Source organism: Zophobas morio, unplaced genomic scaffold, assembly GCF_036711695.1.
Source record: "Zophobas morio isolate AGI-343-1 ecotype UQ-CSIRO unplaced genomic scaffold, CSIRO_AGI_Zmor_V1 ptg000021l, whole genome shotgun sequence".
Classification (NCBI taxonomy): Eukaryota; Metazoa; Arthropoda; class Insecta; order Coleoptera; family Tenebrionidae; genus Zophobas; species Zophobas morio.
Window position 1 is genome coordinate 13,672,784 of NW_026972126.1, and position 19,589 is coordinate 13,692,372.

General features: G+C 32.5%; 3 protein-coding genes across 3 annotated transcripts; 2 read left to right on the top strand and 1 right to left on the bottom strand.

Moving 5' to 3' along the window:
- Positions 1-346: 346 nt before the first annotated feature.
- Positions 347-5,016, top strand: LOC135131685 (uncharacterized). Its single transcript, XM_064059530.1, has 7 exons — positions 347-680; positions 3,514-3,763; positions 3,812-4,290; positions 4,340-4,444; positions 4,493-4,598; positions 4,658-4,813; positions 4,960-5,016. The coding sequence occupies exons 2-7, from the start codon at positions 3,554-3,556 to the stop codon at positions 5,014-5,016; spliced, it is 1,113 nt and encodes a 370-aa protein (XP_063915600.1). The 5' UTR covers positions 347-680; positions 3,514-3,553.
- Positions 664-2,771, bottom strand: LOC135131683 (uncharacterized). The gene is made up of 4 exons (XM_064059529.1): positions 1,967-2,771; positions 1,425-1,909; positions 1,261-1,365; positions 664-1,212 (listed from the first exon to the last, which is right to left on the bottom strand). Exons 1-4 carry the CDS (start codon positions 2,177-2,179, stop codon positions 894-896), a joined length of 1,122 nt encoding a protein of 373 aa, XP_063915599.1. The 5' UTR covers positions 2,180-2,771; the 3' UTR covers positions 664-893.
- Positions 5,017-11,887: 6,871 nt separating the features above from the next.
- LOC135131686 (uncharacterized) lies at positions 11,888-15,909 on the top strand. The gene is made up of 2 exons (XM_064059531.1): positions 11,888-12,108; positions 15,789-15,909. The coding sequence occupies exons 1-2, from the start codon at positions 11,888-11,890 to the stop codon at positions 15,907-15,909; spliced, it is 342 nt and encodes a 113-aa protein (XP_063915601.1).
- The last annotated feature ends 3,680 nt before the right edge of the window (positions 15,910-19,589 follow it).

The following is a 19,589-nucleotide window of genomic DNA, read 5'->3' on the forward strand; positions in this document are numbered from 1 at the left end:
TGGCATGACAAAATTTGTAACACTCTGTATACCAGTTCAAATATATTGTATTCGCTAAATTGGTGATAATTATCGGCACTGTACATATTTATTTATTACTATTTATAACTAGGTATTCATTATTTTCTTGAAATATCACACGTGCGCTACGCGTTAACATAGTTATAAAAATATCTTTTAAGACAGGGAAATCTTGTTATTTGTGTTGAATGGGCCTTCACTGCACTCTCGAATATACGTCAAAAAATCATTTAGATTTAAAATATTAACAAAGTGTCACATCAAAATTTTCCATAGTAAATGTTATTTAAATTTTATGAAATAGCATACTCATACAGATGTGGTTTATGAATCCGTCCTCATATTTTAAACAAAACTAAAAATAAAAAAATCCATCCAAAACAACAATTACCACCATGTCTCCTGTGGTCTAATTTCCAGTAAATATTCTAGTAGGATTATTGTTATTTAACATTCGGAAAATATGCAGTCCGAGGACACCACTCAAAGACTTTGCTTTAAATAAATAGCGATAATTAAATCATGAACAAGGTATAAATAGAACTATTTTTGCATTCTTTAAAGTCATGTGTGAACATTATTCACTTTTGTGTTCCCAGAGCTTAAAATAAGCTTTTTGTAAACCAGATAAAATTGAGATGTGTAAACACATAAAGCAGGTAAGTAATTTAATAACAGTATTAATCACATTATTACAAGAACTCACACAACAACTTCAATGCAGATAACGAAAATGAAAAAATAACTAAATTGTAAATACCCACACGTGCATGTGTCAAAAATTTCACTATTTTCATATTTCTAGATCAGTTGTTACCTTCAGCGATCATTGTATTTATAAAAGTAAAAAAAGAGAACGCCTTTTGCATAACCTAAAACACAAATAATAAATTCGCTTTCACCACAACTGGATTGGTAGTTTTGACCAGTTTAAAACTTTCTAAATCCAGAGCACCAAAGTCCCCAAGGGTTAGTTTGGCTGCTTTTTGCCCTCTTTTTATAGAAATTACCCTCCCTAGTCTGTTTTCGTAATCATAATCTTTGTCCCAGTCGTTGTAAAATATTTCTTGCGGTATTTCTAAAGACCAGTCGGTTAAGATATGGCCTCCAAAACAAAAAGTAAAAGTCTGCAGAATAAACGAAATTATGTAGGGTATATATTTGCTGGCACGATCTACATCTGGTGGTAATCTACAACCCATCATTAAAACACTAACTAATACTTTAGTTTAAACTCACCCATCTTTGCTCATAAGAAATAGTCCAAAGCATATTCCAAAAAGACAAGACATATGTTGCACCAAAAGAACTACAGAAAATACACTGTTGAAATTTTGAACAAATCTGTAAAAATTTTGAAACAATAATAACATTAATATCTCAAGGTTTTAGTAAAAACGTACTCTAAAACACGACTGTGATGTTTTGCGGTCATTCTAAATCTCGTCCTTTCGTTCCACGGAGTTCCAATGTTGTAGTTTCCAAAGGCGACCTTCACCATCTGTAATTCCGACAATATGTGGCCAATAAAATAAAAAAATAGACCATCAAAACCATTGATTACATTAATAGAAACTAGTGTAATTGAAATATGTAAGATTAGGTACATTTGCTCATAGGGGGCTTCCAGTCCTTCACTCTCTCCATAACTGATACAGACAGGTTTCTTTATTTTGAAAACAATTTTAACCGCCAAAAACTGCAAACACGTGAAAATAATCATGGTCTTGTACAGAAGAAAAAAGCGTTTTAAGAAATGGTGCACCCTACTAAAACTGTCTTTGTACTGTGATCCAAATACATCTAAAGCCCAAAATCGTCCACTGTCTTTCAAAAGTTGCCCAATTTGTCTCCTATGGACTATCAAAACGACCATTTTAACCACCAGCTGAAAATTATAGGAGTATAATATTTAATCCAGATTTGTGTTGTCTTTGTTCTTCACTTGTGTTTGAGGAACCATAGACTCTGAAGCCCGAGCATACGTTTCTAATCCTTCAGAGTTAAAGCCGAGCTCCATCACCCCAGAAAAAATAGTGATCGCGTAGACTGTGAGTGAAAACGCTCGTCTTAACTTCGAAACGCGGTCATTTTTGAAGGGGTGCATTCCGATCACGTTTAAGAAAAAAAGGGGATCTGAAAAGTCGACCTTGCTCATGTTGGGTTTTTGCTGAACTAAAAAAACCGCCGTGGCGTAATTGGGGCTTTAATTTTTGATGGCTGAGACTTGAGTGTGTGCTTTGGGGTTAATATTTAATGGTTTAAATTGGCTTAGAGTTGAACGGGGTTTGCAAGTTTAATGGAAAAATTGTTGGGGTGGGTAATTCTCTAAATTGCTGAATTAATTATTTTCGCGTGGGAATTGGCAGTGTGGCTGAACATGTCGTGATTTTCGGTATTTAAGGGTTTGTTGAGTTAAAAATGTATGAGTGTGTTCTATTAGTTGAACCAAGTTTACAGGCATAAGCGTTTGTAAAATTTTTATGTTAAGGACAAAAGATTAAAATTTAACGCATGTCATTTGTCATGTGTATTTAAATTTTATAATATCATATACTCTTGTACTTGTGGTTTATGAGTCAGCTTTGATTTTTAATCCTAGTCGATTTTGGCAACCACCGAATATCTCGCAATCCCTTCATAGGTCACTTTTTTCTTATACTTCACTGGCTTTATTTATTACTAAACAGAAAAATTTAAATAAACGGTAAGATTCTGTGTCTTGATGTCAAAGTTTTTGCATTCGTTTAGTTCTTATAATGCAAGAAGATAAAAACACTGAATGTGGAATATTATACCACAGAAAAAAAATCCTTCATGAAATGGTTATTTAAGAATTATATTTTGAGTTCTTTTTCAAACTTTTATTTTTGGGGAACTAATTAAAAACAGAATTATTGGCTCAGTTACAAAATCTATGTATGAGAAAAATTTGTCTTTCGTTCCCGTCTGTCGGTCGCCTGTCGCGTATTTGTCATTTGTGTCAATTTTTATAAGACAGATAATCTCCGAAACTACTGAAGCGATTGTCTTCAAATTTTATATGTATTTTCGGAGTATCGTGGAGATGGTAAAACGTTAACCAAGCTTTGTCTAATTACTTCCACGAACAATTTAATAACATCATGTCAAGATTCTGCATGGTAAATACTGTTAAATTTTATAAAATAACATACTCCTGTGACTTTGATTTGGGCATCAAAAATAAAAAATCACGATACGTTGACTTATAATAAAGCCATAAATGAAATGAACTAATTAATTTATGAAGTAGCAAAAGCGAAGTAAGTATCATTAAATGTGGCAAAAATAGAGCAAATAGAATATTTAAAACCAGTGCTCAGTATATAGAGTAATGTATAATTTTGCTTAGCATTTTGTTCTTTGTCTTCGTAACGCTACCATAAATAATTTTTGATAAAATTATAGTTCCGTTTTTTTAAATATTGGGTTAATTCACCACGATTGTGCTATTAATAACTTATTTAAAAGCCAGTTCTGCGGCGAGCATTCAGTTCACCGACGAAGTACGATGGGCAAAGTACAGTTTTCAGAACCTCTACGATTTTTAATAAAGTTAGGATTTAGCCCTTATCAAACAGAAAATTCGTCATGTATCAAGAGAATTTTCTGTGTTGTTATTTTCCTATGTGTGGTGATTTCGTCATGTTTGGAGTTGTCAACGAATTTTAACAAAGCTACAATTATTCGTGGGTGCGAATTGTTAAGTCCCTACTACCAGGTAACAAAACATTGTTTATTATACTTGTTGTCCAATTTCCGCTTACAGGTCGCATGCAGATTTTTCGTTCTCATTAAACACAAGAACAAACTAAAAGTGCTTCTAGAGGAAAGCGCACACTTTTGGGAATTGGACGAATTTGGAGACCCTCACGACAACACGAATACCAAAATTCATAAACTTTTGGAAAAAAGTTTTCAGATGTATAGGCGCTTGTTATATTTTTCAGCTGTACAGTACATACTGGGTGCGATTTTTAACGAACAACCAATGACGCTGAGTTACGGTGAAACCCAGGGTCTGAACTTCAAATTTCGTATCCTTTATTTCGTGTTTCACCTTGTATATCTTTTTGTAATTCTGACCGTCGTGTGTGGATACGACGGAGTCTTTTTTTATATAATAGCTCACATTTTGTCGGAGCTGAAGATGGTTAAAGCTGCTTTTGGAAATTCGCCTATTCGCACCCAGTGGAACAGTGAAGAAAGATTTAGAAAGGCAACCGAGCACCACAGATTTTTGCTAAAGTATGAAGAACTAGTTTTTGAATTCTTTGTCTAAATGTGGTAATTTTAGGTTTACTGAATCCGTTGATCGTGTTTATTCGCTGATGCTGATGCATCAACAGTTTAGTTTTACTTTTGGTCTCTGTTTTGCCTCCTATCTTTTGATAGAAAATGGGTAAATTTCAGTTAATTTCAGGTTTGATTTCGACTAACTTTATTTTAGGATGCCACCGGACTTCGAACACTTGGTAAAATATTTGCCTTATATAATTTTGTATTTTTTGCAAGTGTGGATGTACTGCTTTATCGGTGATCTCATCTCATCTTGGGTATGTTATAAATCTGTGTTATTTGATATAAGTGTTATTTGCTACAATCTATATTTTAGTCACTGGAAATTTCCGATGAAGTATTTTACCAACACTGGCTTTTTAACACATCCCAAAGTAAACTGGGAACAATCATAGTAATGCAAAGATCTCAACGGCCCGCTTGTCTAACACTAGCGGGTTTCCGAAATTTGGACTTGAACAATTTCACAGTGGTGTGTATTAAAATGCCATTTTTGCTTTTTTCAGGTAGTTAAAAATATTATTCTTACACATTTTTTGTCTTCTGTAAACCTTATTTTTAACTACCTGACAATAAAACGTAATAGTTACGTAATAAACATTCATAATCTTTTTTAAGGTGGTGAAAAATGCAGCATCGTTTTTTACTTTTGTGAACACTATTGTGAATCAATAAAGTTATCTACAATGAACTGTTTACTGTTTTGTCAAAATAAATTCTTAATTAGAAACAAGAATAACTGTATTTTTTATTTAACAGCGACTTCGACGTTTCATGACTCCTAGAGTACGGAAAAATAGATCTTCCTTCCCGCAAAGGCCATTTAAATTTTATAAAATAGTTGTGGTTTATAAATCCGCCTTGCTTTTCACCAGGAGTCCAAATTTTCGCACAAAAAGCAATTTAATCACTCCTTACCCAGCTTGCTACATGCTTAATCGTTTTCTGCTTTCAATATATTTGACATTGTCAGTGCTTGTGCCACACATATCTTTATTTTAACTTACAGGGGTTGTCATAGAAACGAAATAAAATTGGCAGAATTATTTTTTTTATTTTCGAAGAAGCTTTATTTGTTCGAATGGACTTCAGGGGCGTGGGAAGTTCTATTTAAATAATTTGAGACTGATTTTTTTTTATCTCGTATAATCTAGAAGATTATTACGTGAATAGTCAAACCCGGAAATTAATTATATGTAGTACTTAAACTAAGAATGCACGTGTGTGTCATTAATACTAATAAATACATTATAGCTGGTAACGATAAGTTTTTTTAACATAAATGAATGTTCTTGGCAAATAAAGATACCGATTAGAAGTATGGAGAATGAATTATATCAATTTCAATTCATTTTTCATATTTACATCTACTAAATATGCGATTATACTCGTACAGAGAAATTTAATAAAAATCTTTCATATTTTTCTCTAATTATGCTTCTATGGTTAGATGCTAACCTCCAACTGCTAAAGTTGGAACTAATCATTTTAACCCTTCCTTCACTGTCTTTAGTACAGCTGTCTTATCCTCCTTTATTGTTATGAATCATTTCTTCTTTTCTTCGACTCCATTACCTCCCTTTCTGGTCTTCTTACCCAATGTTGAAACAGTTGAAAATTCTTTCTGTTGTTTGTTTCAGATATCTTAAAGATATAGTGACTAAATTCAATCCGTTTTCACTGATTTTTACTTTTTTTTTTATCTTTCATCTGAAGATTGAATTCATTGTAACAACTCGAGTCACTCTATGGGATATCTTTTGTATCTTCAACTTTCTTCATTGATAGAGTTTACCCTCAAAATTTTCGTCTTTCAAGTCATTTTTGAAAAGACCAATTCTAAAATTCTAGAACCTCGACTGAATTTCGTCAATCGTTTTAATTTTTCTTAAATTCCAGTCACAGTTTGTTCTTGAATTTCTTGTGTTATTGCCTTCTCCTACTCAAAGAAAAATTTCTTTTCGTCTGAATGTCTGCCGTCTGTCGTCTGTCGTCTGCCGCCTGTCCGCGTCTGCGTCGATTTTTATTAGACAGATAATCTTCTAAACTACCGGACCGCTTGTTGTCAAATCTTATATGTATATTAAGAAAATCGTGTAGATTAACCAAAATTTGTCCATTTACCAAAATTAGTCTCACCTTGACAGGTACTAGCCCCACCCACCCGGCCCTTATTTTCTTAAAGACTATGTCATTTGCCAAAATCAGCCTATCTTAGCAAGTGCTAGCACCGCCCACCCGCCCTTTATTTTCTCAGAGAAGTCATTTGACAAAATCAGTCGTATCTTAACAAGTACTAGCCCCGCCCACCTTTCTTCTCCTTTTCACTGATTTATTTTATTTACTGTATACTGGGAATTGAATTCTACTACAAATGACACCCTCCAAGAAAATAGAGGGCGGGTGGGCGGGCCTAGTATATGCTAAGATAAGACTAATTTGGCAAATGACATATCCTCAAAAAAAGAGGGGGTGGGTGGGCGGGGACAGTACTTGCTAAAGTAAAACTAAACAGTATTAAGAGTAGTCCTGGAATGAAGAGGGGGGTCAGTGGGCGGGCCTACTATTTGCTTATAAGACTCTTTAGAAAAAACCTAACTCCGCCGCGCCCACCTCTTTTCTCTATTTCGCTTACTTACTTATTTTATTTTCTGTAAAATGTAAAATTTTGACAAGCGGTAGAATCTAAGATTTAAAACAAAGTAAAAAGTGGCCTTGAAGAAAGAATTTCACGAGTTTTCAGTTTTTAATTATTCACTTTTCGATTTGTCAATTTTTGACGTCTTCAATTTTCCGAACTGCATTTTTTCAATTTTTCATTTTTTTTGTTAGTATTCGTTAAGATAAACTGATTTTGGTAAATGACATACCCTCCAAGAAAAGAGAGGGTGGGTGGGCGGGCCTAGTACATGCTAAGATAAGACTCATTTTGGCAGATGGCATGGACTTTAAGAAAATAGAGGCCGGGTGGGCGGGTCTAGTATTTGGTAAGGCAAGACTGCATAATAATAAGAATAGTCACTGGAATGAAGAGTTTCTCACTGGACGGGGCTACTGCTTAAGCAAAAAGCTAATCTCAGCTCCGCCCACCTTTTTTCTCTATTTCACTGACTTATTTTATTTACGGTACAGTGGGAATTAAATTATATTTTGACAAGTCGTAGAATCTAAGATTTAAAACAAGTTTAACTTTTTCTGCATAGTCAAGTAAAATTTTATAAAATAACATACTCCTCCACTTGTAGCTTATGAATCCGTGCAAGTTTTCAGAATAAAAAAAATCAAAACTGTATAAAAACATTTTACAATTTAACTTTGACTGCACTTTTTAAGGTTATCGGAAACATGGTAAAGTAAATCCGTTTATGAATTTTGTGATTTTCCGAAAAAGCTGAATATGTTTTATTGTATTTCAAAAAAAGTTCTGTCAAAATAACCCTTTGCCAATTTTTGAGTTTCAATCCTGAAATTCTCTGTTTTTACATATAACATTTTAATGAATGTCTAATTTCATAGTGTTACGAAAGAAACCCATACGCCGCCCCGGTACGACGTCTATGGGCCTTCTAGTATGTATGTGTTTATTCTGGTATCTACGGCGGTGATGGAAGCGGAAGTCGCGATGTACAACCCAGAAAACCCTCGAAGCGGCGTTCTCGAACTCACGAGATGAACGTATAGGTTTAAATAGAGGCCACCGCTGTGTAATAAGTAATCACTCGTGTAATTCGAGTTATTAAGAAATAAATTGTTGAGTTTAACCTACGCCGATTTTAAATCAACGATCATTGTAACAATATTTTGTCATCTTCCAAATTCTTTTGTTAGGTTTTTCTCGTAGTAAAACAAAATTACTAATATCCTAATTTTTGTGTACAAAATTCGTCTAGATTCTTCACGAACTGACTAGAATTCTGACTTTCTTCTTTCAGTTTCAATCCTGAAATTATAGCTTTTCGCTTGATTCATTTTGACAGATGTCTAATTTCATTTTAAGCTTCAATAACACCAAAGTGGCAATTTCCCTTTTCCGTCTGTCTGTCACCTGTCAACTATCTCCGAAATTACTGGAGTAATTGTTGTAAAATTTTAAAATAAAAAAATACTTACGTATTATGAAGACTTTCAAATTTAAAATTTTATTTTCTTCGTTGTACCCACTCAACTCGTACAAAAAGGAAACACTTTGGTATATAATGAGTATAATATTTTGACAATAGGTCTATTATGGGAAAAATAACCGAAATTATGGTTTTTTACTTCCCGAGCGTAAGCAAAGGAAGTATTGTAATCGAGTCCGTCGGCCGACTCTCTACTTTTACGTTTTCTCGATCTTTCATGACCCCTAGAAGACGAAGAAATAGGTCTCCCATTTCCGTCTGTCTGTCCGTCTGTCCGTCTGTCCGTCTGTCCGTCTGTCCGTCCGTCTGTCCGTCTGTCCGTCTGTCCGTCTGTTGTCACGGATTTTTATTAGACAGATAATCTCCGAAAGTACTCGACCGATTGTTGTGAAATTTTGTACTTATATTAAGAATATCATGTAGATGGTAAAACGCTAACCAAAATTTGTCGAATCATCCCCACCACTAAAGCGATGACGTCACTTCAAAATTGTACATAGTAAATGGGTTTTCAATTGTATAAAATAACATAGTCCTACACATGTAGTTTACAACTCTGAATCGACTTTTCACCCGAAACGTCCAGATTTTTGGAAAAAAAATCAAAATTATAAAACAACATTTTGAAATTTAATTTTTAATCTGCTAACCAGAATGCTTTGAAATGTTGCAGATGTTTTAAGGCTATAAAGAGCATCATAAATCTTTAGTCAAAAAATATTTGCTTATCCCCTCCAAAAACTTGATGACGTCAGCTCAAAAGTTTGTGGAATAAATCATATCTAAAATGTACAAAATATGATGAGTCTGTACTTGTGAACTATCACTCCATTCATATTTTTTGGATTTGCATATACAGGGTGACTCAAAAAAATTAATGAATGCGTAAATATATTTTATTGATTTAATCAGGAACTACAAAACCGAATGCTCTGAAATCTTGCAGATGTTTTAAGGTCATAAAGAGCATAATAAATGTTTAGTCAAAATATATTTGCTTATCCCCTCCAAAAACTTGATGACGTCAGCTCGAAAGTTTGCCGAATAAATCATATCTAAAATGTACAAAATATGATGAGCCTGTACTTGTCATTTATCACTCCATTCATATTTTTTGGATTTGCATATACAGAGTGACTCAAAAAAATTAATGAATGCGTAAATTTATTTTATTGATTTAATCAGGAACTACAAAACCGAATGCTTTGAAATCTTGCAGATGTTTTAAGGTTATAAAGAGCATAATAAATTTTTAGTCAAAATATATTTGGTTATCTTCTACAAAAAACTGATGACGTCAGCTCAAAAGTTTTCCGAATAAATCGTATCTAAAATGTACAAAATATGATGAGTCTGTACTTGTGATTTATCATTCCATTCATATTTTTGGATTTGCATATGCAGGGTGACTCAAAAAAAATTAATGAAGGCGTGAATTTATTTTATCGATTTAATCAGGAATTACAAAACCGAATGCTTTGAAATCTTGGGAATATTTTAAAGTTATTATAAGCATGGTAAACTTTTGTTCAAAATGTATTTGTTCATCCCTCCTAAAAAAATTGATGACGTCACCCTTAAATTTTGCTGAATAAATCCTCTCTAAAATGCAAAAAATATGATGAGTTTGTACTTGTGATTTATCATTCCATTCATATTTTTTAGATTTTCTTAAGAGGTGGTTCAAAAAAATTAATGAAGTCAATTTATTTTATTGATTAAATTAAAGGCAACACTTATTATTAGTATTACACCCCAACCAACCCAATTTGGTAGACACAAAATTTGTTAAAGGAAAAACTCGGTTGAAACATAAGGGTAGCACGCTTATTTACATCGACTTTAACATTACAGACCTGCATTTGTTTTATGCGTTCACTTGATTCCGCGAATGTGAAATAGACATGTTTATAATCAACCAATTGTGAATTTCACCGTCAAGAATTAAAATAAAACCCAATGTTTTATATAATAAGCGGAAGTCGAAGCAATAAAACCGACGGTCGTTTTGTTTACAGTTTCTGTGTTTGGTTCTCACGTATGCTGTTACGCCTGTCATCTTAAATTAAGAATGTTTATACATACACGATTTTCAGTTGCCTCTGATACGTAGGTATACGTGAGTAAATTGTTTCGTTATTTTATTGATTATTACAAATCAATATTCAAACGATCCAATTCATTTTCCCGAAAATTTGAGAATATAATAATTTTATTCTTAGTATTACACTACATCTATCCCAACTGATATACGTGTCCTTGCAAAAATGTTGATGACGTCATCGCAATTTTTTTTTAAATTCCCACTACAAAAATGTAACGAGAAAAAAAACACAATAGGCATGCAGTCGTCAAGTTTCCGACAGCGAGGGAAGTACTGTCTAAACTCTTTAGACCAATTTTCTTATAAAAATTTTAATATTAAATTATTTGTAATACCTGCTTTAAATTGTTTTTCTCTTTTTATTGTGACACAATAAGTCTTTTATATTTTTATCTAGTGATGTTTATTCCAAACAAAAAAAAATAATCAAAATCGAAAAAAAAAAAGAATTTTCGCTTAGTTCAAAAGAAATTAGAAATCAACAAAGCTCCAAAGCTCTGAAGAAATTACAGTGTCTATTTCTTTAATTTACTAATAATTTATAAATTTTTAAACCAATGCGCACACACGCAATATGCTATAATTTCATTGGTCTTTTGCCCATTGCCATTACAAGTAATAACACCACCATAAATAATTTCGGATTAGATTACAGTTCTGTTTTCACAAAAACATGACGATATTTTAACGTGACTATTCGATTCATAACTCGTTCCTGCTGCAGCGCAGTTCATTTGTGCAGTTATTACCATGAGTAAAGTACAGTTTTCAGAACCTTTGCGATTTTTAACCAGAATAGGGTTTAACCCTTTTCAGACAGACAATTTCTCACACATAAAGAAAGTTCTGTGTTTAATTATCTGCTTGTTTGTTGGGACGTCAATATGTTTAGAACTTTTCACCAACTTCAACAAGAACACAATGGTGCGAGCATTCGAAGTCCTACTTCCTTATTCCCAAGTAAAAAAAAATCACTGTGATTATTTTTGCAGACTTGTTTATTTGTTTCCAGATTTGGTGCAAATTTCTTGTTCTACTGAAGCACTCGAAAAAAATAAAAGTTCTTATTAAAGAAAGCGAAAAATTTTGGCCCTTACATATGTTTGGAGAACTTTATCAACGTCCTAATTCCAAATATCATCGAATTTTGGAAACATGTTTTCGATTCTACCGGCGTTTAGTTTTTGTTGTGCTTGCTCAGTACGCAACATCTGCCATAGTTAGCCATAAACCCATGATATTAAGTTATGGAGAAACACAAGGTCTAGAGTTGCGACTTTGGCTCTTCTATTTTAGTGCTCATACTCTCTATATTACTGTAATGTTCTATATCGTGTTGGGATTTGATGGGCTATTTTTTTACATGGTGGGCCACATTTTATCAGAAATGAAGTTGATTAAGGTTGCTTTTGAAAACTCTAACATTCAGCCGCAGTGGAACCACGAAAAAAGATTTCGAAGGGCAACTGAACACCACATATTTGTGTTACAGTTGTGTGAAGTTAACGTTTTGAATTCGTTGTCTAATTATCTTTATTTCAGGTTTGTGGAAAGTGTTAACAAAGTATATTCCTTTATGCTGCTGTGTCAACAGTTTTGTTATATTTTTGCCTTGTGTTTTGCTTCTTATCTCTTGCTTGAAAATGGGTGAGGAGCAAAAATGTAATTTTGTAAGTTGGTTTAAATTTACTTTTTGTTTTGAGGATGCCGCCGGATTATCAGCAAATAACAAGATATGTTCCTTATATTGTGACGTATTGTTCAGGACTGTGGATGCTCTGTTTTGCAGGTGATCTCATTACTTCTTGGGTAAGTTGTAGAATTTCTAAAATATATGACAAAAAACTTTGGTTTTTGGGATACCGAAATGTGGATGGTTTTTCAGTCACTGGAAATTACAGATCAAGTATTTTACGAGGACTGGCTTCTGCCCAGAACATACCAAAATATAATGGATAAAATCGTAATAATACAAAGAAGTCAACGTTCTGCACGTATAACACTGGGGGGTTTTCGAAATCTGGATTTGCAAAACTTTACAGTGGTTGGTATTGGGTATCAACCCGATTTTAAGCATCGTCAGTACCTCAGTAGGTACATAAAAATAATATTTTTTAGGTTATGAAAAGTGCAGCATCGTTTTTTACTTTTGTAAATACCATGGTAAATAAATGAAGCTAGCGTAACTATTTCCCTATCTAGATGACAGTAGATTTTGGTTATGTATGTTCAATAATGTTCTATAGTCGTAAATAAAATTTTTCATCAAGTGAGTAAATTTGTGTTAAGCATTGTATTTAGTTTCATTACCCTTTTTTCTCCTTTTAATCCAATAAACATCGTCTCTCACATTCAGTAGCTACGTGAATGTTAGCGACTGAAGGGTTAATTTTGAAGACCGAGCATGAAATCTGAGTATGAGAAAATATTTCCGACAATATTTTTACTTCCCGAGCGTAAGTTAAGGAAGTATTGTAATCGAGTCCTACTTTCATCTTTACTCGACGTTTTTTTTTTATAAACGCGAACTTTAAGCTTTTTCTATTTTTTGATAATCTCATTTCCCGATTTCTCGACTTTTCGATCTTTTTTATTTCTTCCATTTTCCGATTTTTAAGTTTTTCAGTTTTTCAAATTTTTTAAATATTTGACTCTTTGATTTTTCAAATTTTCCATTTTACGACTTCGATTTCTCGATTTTTTTCCGTGCGTAAGCGAAGAAGGTATTGTAATCGAGTCCATCGGTTGACCCTCTCCTTATTTCAATTTTTCAGTGTTTCAGTTTTGGGATTATTTGCACTTTTAAATTTTTTTTAATTTATTGATTTTCGAGTTTTATTTTATTTATTTATCCATTTATCAATTTTTCGATATTTAAGTTTTAGTTCCCATTTTTCGATTTCTGGATTTCTCGGTTTTTTCATTTTTTGATTTTTCAAATTTCGAACTTCTTGTCTTTGATTTTTCGATTTTTCAATTTCCCGATTTTATAATGTTTCGATTTCTCGATTCTTCGCTTTATCGAATATTAAATTTTTCGATATTTTAATTCTTCAATGTCTTAAATTTTACATTTTTCGATATTTCAGTTTATACATTTTTTAATGTTCTGATTTCTCGATACTACGATTTTTCGGCTTCTCGGTTCTTAAATTTTTTGGTTTCCAATTTTTTTTGATTTTTCAAGATTTCGATGTTTCGATTGTTCAGCTTCCCAATTTTTTGATTTTTCAGATTTTCAGTTTTTCGGTTATTCAATTTTCCAATTTCCCAATTTTTCTACATTTCAGTTTTTGGGAATTTTCGATTTCTTACTTTTACAATTTATCTAGTCTTCAATTTTTCGTTTTTTTTAAATTTTTGAATTCTCCAGTTTTCGATTTCTCGTTTTTTCGTTTTTTGAATTTTCGATTTTCGATTGTTCAGGTTTTCATTTTCTCAATTGTTTTATTTTGGGATTTTTTTTTATTTCTGGAATTTTCAGCCTTTCATGTTTTTTAACTTTAAGATGTTGTGGTTTGCCGATTTCTTTATTTTTCGATTGCTCAGTTTTTCGCTTATCTAAATTTTGATTTTTCGATTTTTAAAATTCTCAAATTTTTCGATTTTTCAATTTTTCGATCTTTTCAAAATGTTTTAATTCGATATCTCAGTTTTTCGGTTTTTAAAATTTTACATTGTCAAATCAATAAGATTTTCTCATGTTCCGTTTTCCAAGTCTTTTAATATTTCAGTTTTTCGATATTTTGAATTGTCGATTTCTCGACATCTCGGTTTTTCGATTTCTCAATTTTTCAACAATTGAATTTTGGGAATTTTTCAATTTCCGACCAAAAATATTGCATACATATGTATAAGAGTTCTATAATAAATAATTTTGCTTAGCCCTTTGTTCTTTGTCTTCGTAACGCCACCATAAATAATTTTTGATAAAATTATAGTTCCGTTTTTTTAAATATTGGGTTAATTCACTACGATTGTGCTATTAATAACTTATTTAAAAGCCAGTTCTGCGGCGAGAATTCAGTTCATCTACGAAGTACGATGGCCAAAGTACAGTTTTCAGAACCTCTACGATTTGTAATAAACTTAGGACTTAGCCCTTATCAAACAGAAAATTCGTCATGTATCAAGAGAATTTTGTCTGTTATTATTTATCAATGTGTGGTGATTTAGTCATGTTTGGAGTTGTCAACGAATTTTAATAAAGCTACAATTATTCGTGGGTGCGAACTGTTAAGTCCCTACCACCAGGTAACAAAACATTATTTATTATACTCGTAGTACAATTTTCGCTTACAGGTCGCATGCAGATTTTTCGTTGTCACTAAACACAAGAACAAACTAAAAGTGATTCTAAAGGAAAGCGCACACTTTTGGGAATTGGACGAATTTGGAGACCCTCACGACAACACGAATTCGAAAATTCATAAACTTTTAGAGAAAAGTTTTCAAATGTATAGGCGCTTGTTATATTTTTCAGCTGTACAATACATACTGGGTGCGATTTTTAACGAACAACCAATGACGCTGAGTTACGGTGAAACCCATGGTCTGAACTTCAAATTTCGTATCTTTTATTTCGTGTTTCACCTTGTATATCTTTTTGTAATTCTGTCCGTCGTGTGTGGATACGACGGAGTGTTTTTTTATATAATAGCTCACATTTTGTCGGAGCTGAAGATGGTTAAAGCTGCTTTTGGAAATTCGCCTATTCGCACCCAGTGGAATAGTGAAGAAAGATTTAGAAAGGCAACCGAGCACCACAGATTTTTGCTAAAGTATGAAGAACTAGTTTTTGAATGCTTTATCTAAATGTGGTGATTTTAGGTTTACTGAATCCGTTGATCGTGTTTATTCGCTGATGCTGATGCATCAACAGTTTAGTTTTACTTTCGGTCTCTGTTTTGCCTCCTATCTTTTGATAGAAAATGGGTAAATTTCAGTTAATTCCAGGTTTGATTTTGACTAACTTTCTTTTAGGATGCCACCGGATTTCGAACACTTGGTAAAATATTTGCCTTATATAATTTTGTATTTTTTGCAAGTGTGGATGTACTGCTTTATCGGTGATCTCATCTCATCTTGGGTATGTTATAAATCTGTGTTAGAAATAAGTGTTATTTGCTACAATCTATATTTTAGTCACTTGAAATTTCCGATGAAGTATTTTACCAAGACTGGCTTTTTAACACGTCCCAAAGTAAGCTGGGAACAATCATAGTAATGCAAAGATCTCAACGGGCCGCTTGTCTAACACTAGCGGGTTTCCGAAATTTGGACTTGAACAGTTTCACAGTGGTGTGTATTAAAATGCCATTTTTGCTTTTTTCAGGTAGTTAAAAATATTATTCTTACACATTTTTTGTCTTCTGTAAACCTTATTTTTAACTATCTGACAATAAAACGTAATAGTTACGTAATAAACATTCATAATCTTTTTTAAGGTGGTGAAAAATGCAGCATCGTTTTTTACTTTTGTGAACACTATTGTGAATCAATAAATAATAATAATAATAATAATAATAATAACCTTTATTGCCCAACAGATAACCCTATTACAGGACAATATAAATCAATAATAAATAAAAATAAAAAATTAAATAAAATAACTAACAATTTAAGGATCGTAAGGATCAAAACCAACACACTATGCCTACCATGCAATACGTGTATAATTAAATTAACATTAATAATAAAAACAACAATTTAACGCAGCTGATTCATTTTACAAAAAAATACATCATCATAAAACTTTTTCACATTCTGATACATATGTTCCAGTGGGGCTTTACGTAGTTGATTTGTTCTTGGTATTGAAGGCAGAAATGAAGATGCATGACGTGAGACGATACGTGGTACGTGAAAATTAACATTGGCCAATAAAATAGGACAGTCAATTTTTCCCTGAATTAAATTCCATAAAAAATTAGCACTGTACAATTGTCTTCTGCTACTTAAGCTATGAATTTGGTGTCGTGCTAATAACAAATTATATTCTATTCCCCTAATTGGATAGATTCCATCTATTCTAAACGATAAACATTTTAAAAAACGACGTTGAACTTTTTCTATGGCAAGTCTATGTGATTCATAATACGGATACCAGATAATAGACCCATACTCTAGTTTACTTCGAACAAATGAGAAGTATAACATTTTCATTAGTTGTGGGTCAGTGAAATCTTTTGTAAGTCGAAATGTAAAGCCAAGCATTTTCGAAGAAGATAGACATATATTATGCATATGTTGAGTAAACGATAAATGTGAGTCAAATGTGATACCTAGATCTTTTACTAACTGTATTTTTTTAATTGATTTATCGTTTATAAGATACGAAAAGCAAACTGGATTTAATTTTTTTGTATAGGTCATAATGAAACATTTATCAGTATTTAATAGTAATTTGAATTCTTTGCACCAGTCTACCATCCTTTCAAGATTATTTTGAAGCAAAATGCTATCATCTAAGCATCTTATTGAGGAGTATAGTTTTATATCATCAGCATATGCTAACACTTTACAACGTAATGAGTCCAAAAGATCGTTGACAAACACTACAAAAAGTAAAGGCCCTAAATTAGACCCTTGTGGCACTCCAGAGGTGGAAACAAAATTTTTAGATTGAAAACCATTGTAGAAAACATAATTTTGTCGGGAGTCAAGGTAAGACTCCATTAGCTTTAAGAAACTATATGCAAATCCAAACCAACTTAATTTACATAAAAGAACATGATGATCAATGGAATCAAACGCACAGGAAAAATCAGTATAGACGACATCGACTTGTCCATTCTTATCTATTTGTTGTGAAATGAATTGACTTATTATAGCTAAATTAGTGATTGTAGATCGTCCAGGTAAAAATCCATGTTGATGTATAGAGATGAGACTTTTAACATTGTGATAAATATTTCTATAAATGAGTATCTCAAAAATTTTAGCAAAATTCGAAAGTATAGAAATAGGTCTGTAGTTTTTTATCATAGAAGCATCACCTTTTTTGTATACGGGAGTAATTCTGGCTATCTTCCAAGTGTCAGGGAAGGTGGATGATTTTATAGCTAAGTTAAAAATTGTAGTAAGAGGTCTAGCCAATGCGAATCTTGTGTCACGTATAATAAAACTAGGTATTAGGTCATCACCAGCAGTTAATTTGTTAGGGAAAGATGACATAACAGACAAAACTTCTTCTTCAGAAACATTTTGCATTATAAAGGAGGAATTATTTGTGACAACATCAGTAAGTGAAACATCAAGTTTGGATTTGTACATGCTTGAAAAATTTTCTGCAAATATATCTACTATTTGTTGAGGATGGTCATATTCATTTCCATTATGTGACAGTTTCCCAGGAATGCGAGTCGTACCTTTTTTTGCCTGAGCATATTTCCACATATTTTGAGGACAGGTATACAACGACTGCTCAATTGAACTAAGGTAAGCTTGATAAGCTGAATTTATTAACTGCTTGCAAATAGCCCGAAGTCTTTTAAACTCACTATGATAAAACTCACTAGATGTTTTTTTCCATTTCTTCCTATAATAATCTTTCAGTTTCAAAGTGGATATTAAATTCTTATTAAACCAAGAAGGGTACGTTGATTTAACTACATGAAACTCAGGAACAGAAGAGTGTAAGATACTGTATAATTTATCGTAGAAAAGATTCACACAGGCATTCACGTCATTGGTAAAGCTTAGAGAAGACCAGTCAGTAACAAGAATATCATTATATAAATTTACGTAATTAGCTTTCCTGAAATTATATCTTAAGTTGTTACCAGATGGAAAATTACTAACTTTTGCAGAGTTGGGAAATTTCACAATCATTGACAAAGAGGGATGGTGTATATCTTCTGGTACAATTGGGTAATTTTCATGAGATACGTTAACTGAACCATCAAAATTTGACAAGATTAAGTCCAAAAGTCTGTTGTGGGTATTAAATATGCAATTATGCTGAATAAAATTTAGGGAACTGGAAAAAGTTGAAAATACGTGGTTTTTACTGCCTGGTGTATTATAAGTTAAATTATTGTTAAAATTTGCCAAGTTAAAATCTCCAATAAACAGTGTGGGCTTGTTCAATAATAATATTTCCAGAGCTTCAAAAAATGACTCAAACTCACTACATGAGATATTTGGAGGAATATAAACAGCTGCTAAATAAAACTGAAAAGTATTACAAAAACAATTACATACAATCAAGTCTATAGCGGGTACTAATTCTGCAATACACGTCGTGTCTACTACAGAATATGTAACAGTTTTGGAAAATAAAATTAATACTCCACCACCAATAATTCGATCAATTATTGAACATTTTCTATCATTTCTGATTACATTATAAAAAGATGGACACAGTTCAGAATTAAGAAACGAATCATTTAGCCAAGTTTCCGTTATAATTATTACATAAAAAAAACATTCAGATACATTTTTATAAAACGATTGGAGTTTAGACCTTAATCCACGCACATTTTGGTAATATATTTCAATCGAAACCAGTGACCTGTTAGGCGAAGTTAGTTTAACGAAGAAACAATGTTAGGAATTCCATTTTTGTAATTGATCCGCAGATTAGATTCCCCATTAGCCAGACGTTGATGCAGTTCATTTCTAATATTACGATGGATTTCTAACTGCATAGGTGTGCGATCTTTCGATAGATAAATGTTTTTCCAGTTGTTAGAGGTCTTTAACTGTTTTGAAGCTCGTAGAACCAACATAACAGAATTTTCAGAATGCAGTGTTACTCTAATTGGACGACGTCTATCATCTTTGGTTGCATCAAATTTTCCAAGTCTGCTAATTTTTAAATTGTCCGTATCATTAATACCCAAACTCGACAACATATCTTTAACAAAGACCGTATCAACATTCAACTGCTCAGCATTAGTTTTACACTTTCCTTCAGTACATCCGTAAATAATTACATTATTCTTGCGTCTCTCCCTTTCCGAGACCTCATTGACAATTTTCTCGGTTTCAATCAAAGAAAAAGTTGTAGACTGAACCGG

Bases quoted from the DNA above. Each gene is read 5' to 3' on its own strand.
- LOC135131683 (XM_064059529.1), bottom strand. From the start codon at position 2,179: ATGAGCAAGGTCGACTTTTCAGATCCCCTTTTTTTCTTAAACGTGATC. The intron at 1,910-1,966 runs GTGAAGAACAAA...TATAATTTTCAG, and splicing joins CTATGGTTCCTCAAACACAA to CTGGTGGTTAAAATGGTCGT. The intron at 1,213-1,260 runs GTGAGTTTAAAC...GATGGGTTGTAG, and splicing joins TTTCTTATGAGCAAAGATGG to ATTACCACCAGATGTAGATC.
- LOC135131685 (XM_064059530.1), top strand. From the start codon at position 3,554: ATGGGCAAAGTACAGTTTTCAGAACCTCTACGATTTTTAATAAAGTTA. The intron at 3,764-3,811 runs GTAACAAAACAT...TTCCGCTTACAG, and splicing joins TGTTAAGTCCCTACTACCAG to GTCGCATGCAGATTTTTCGT. The intron at 4,599-4,657 runs GTATGTTATAAA...TCTATATTTTAG, and splicing joins GTGATCTCATCTCATCTTGG to TCACTGGAAATTTCCGATGA.
- LOC135131686 (XM_064059531.1), top strand. From the start codon at position 11,888: ATGTTCTATATCGTGTTGGGATTTGATGGGCTATTTTTTTACATGGTG. The intron at 12,109-15,788 runs GTTTGTGGAAAG...GGGAACAATCAT, and splicing joins TCTAATTATCTTTATTTCAG to AGTAATGCAAAGATCTCAAC.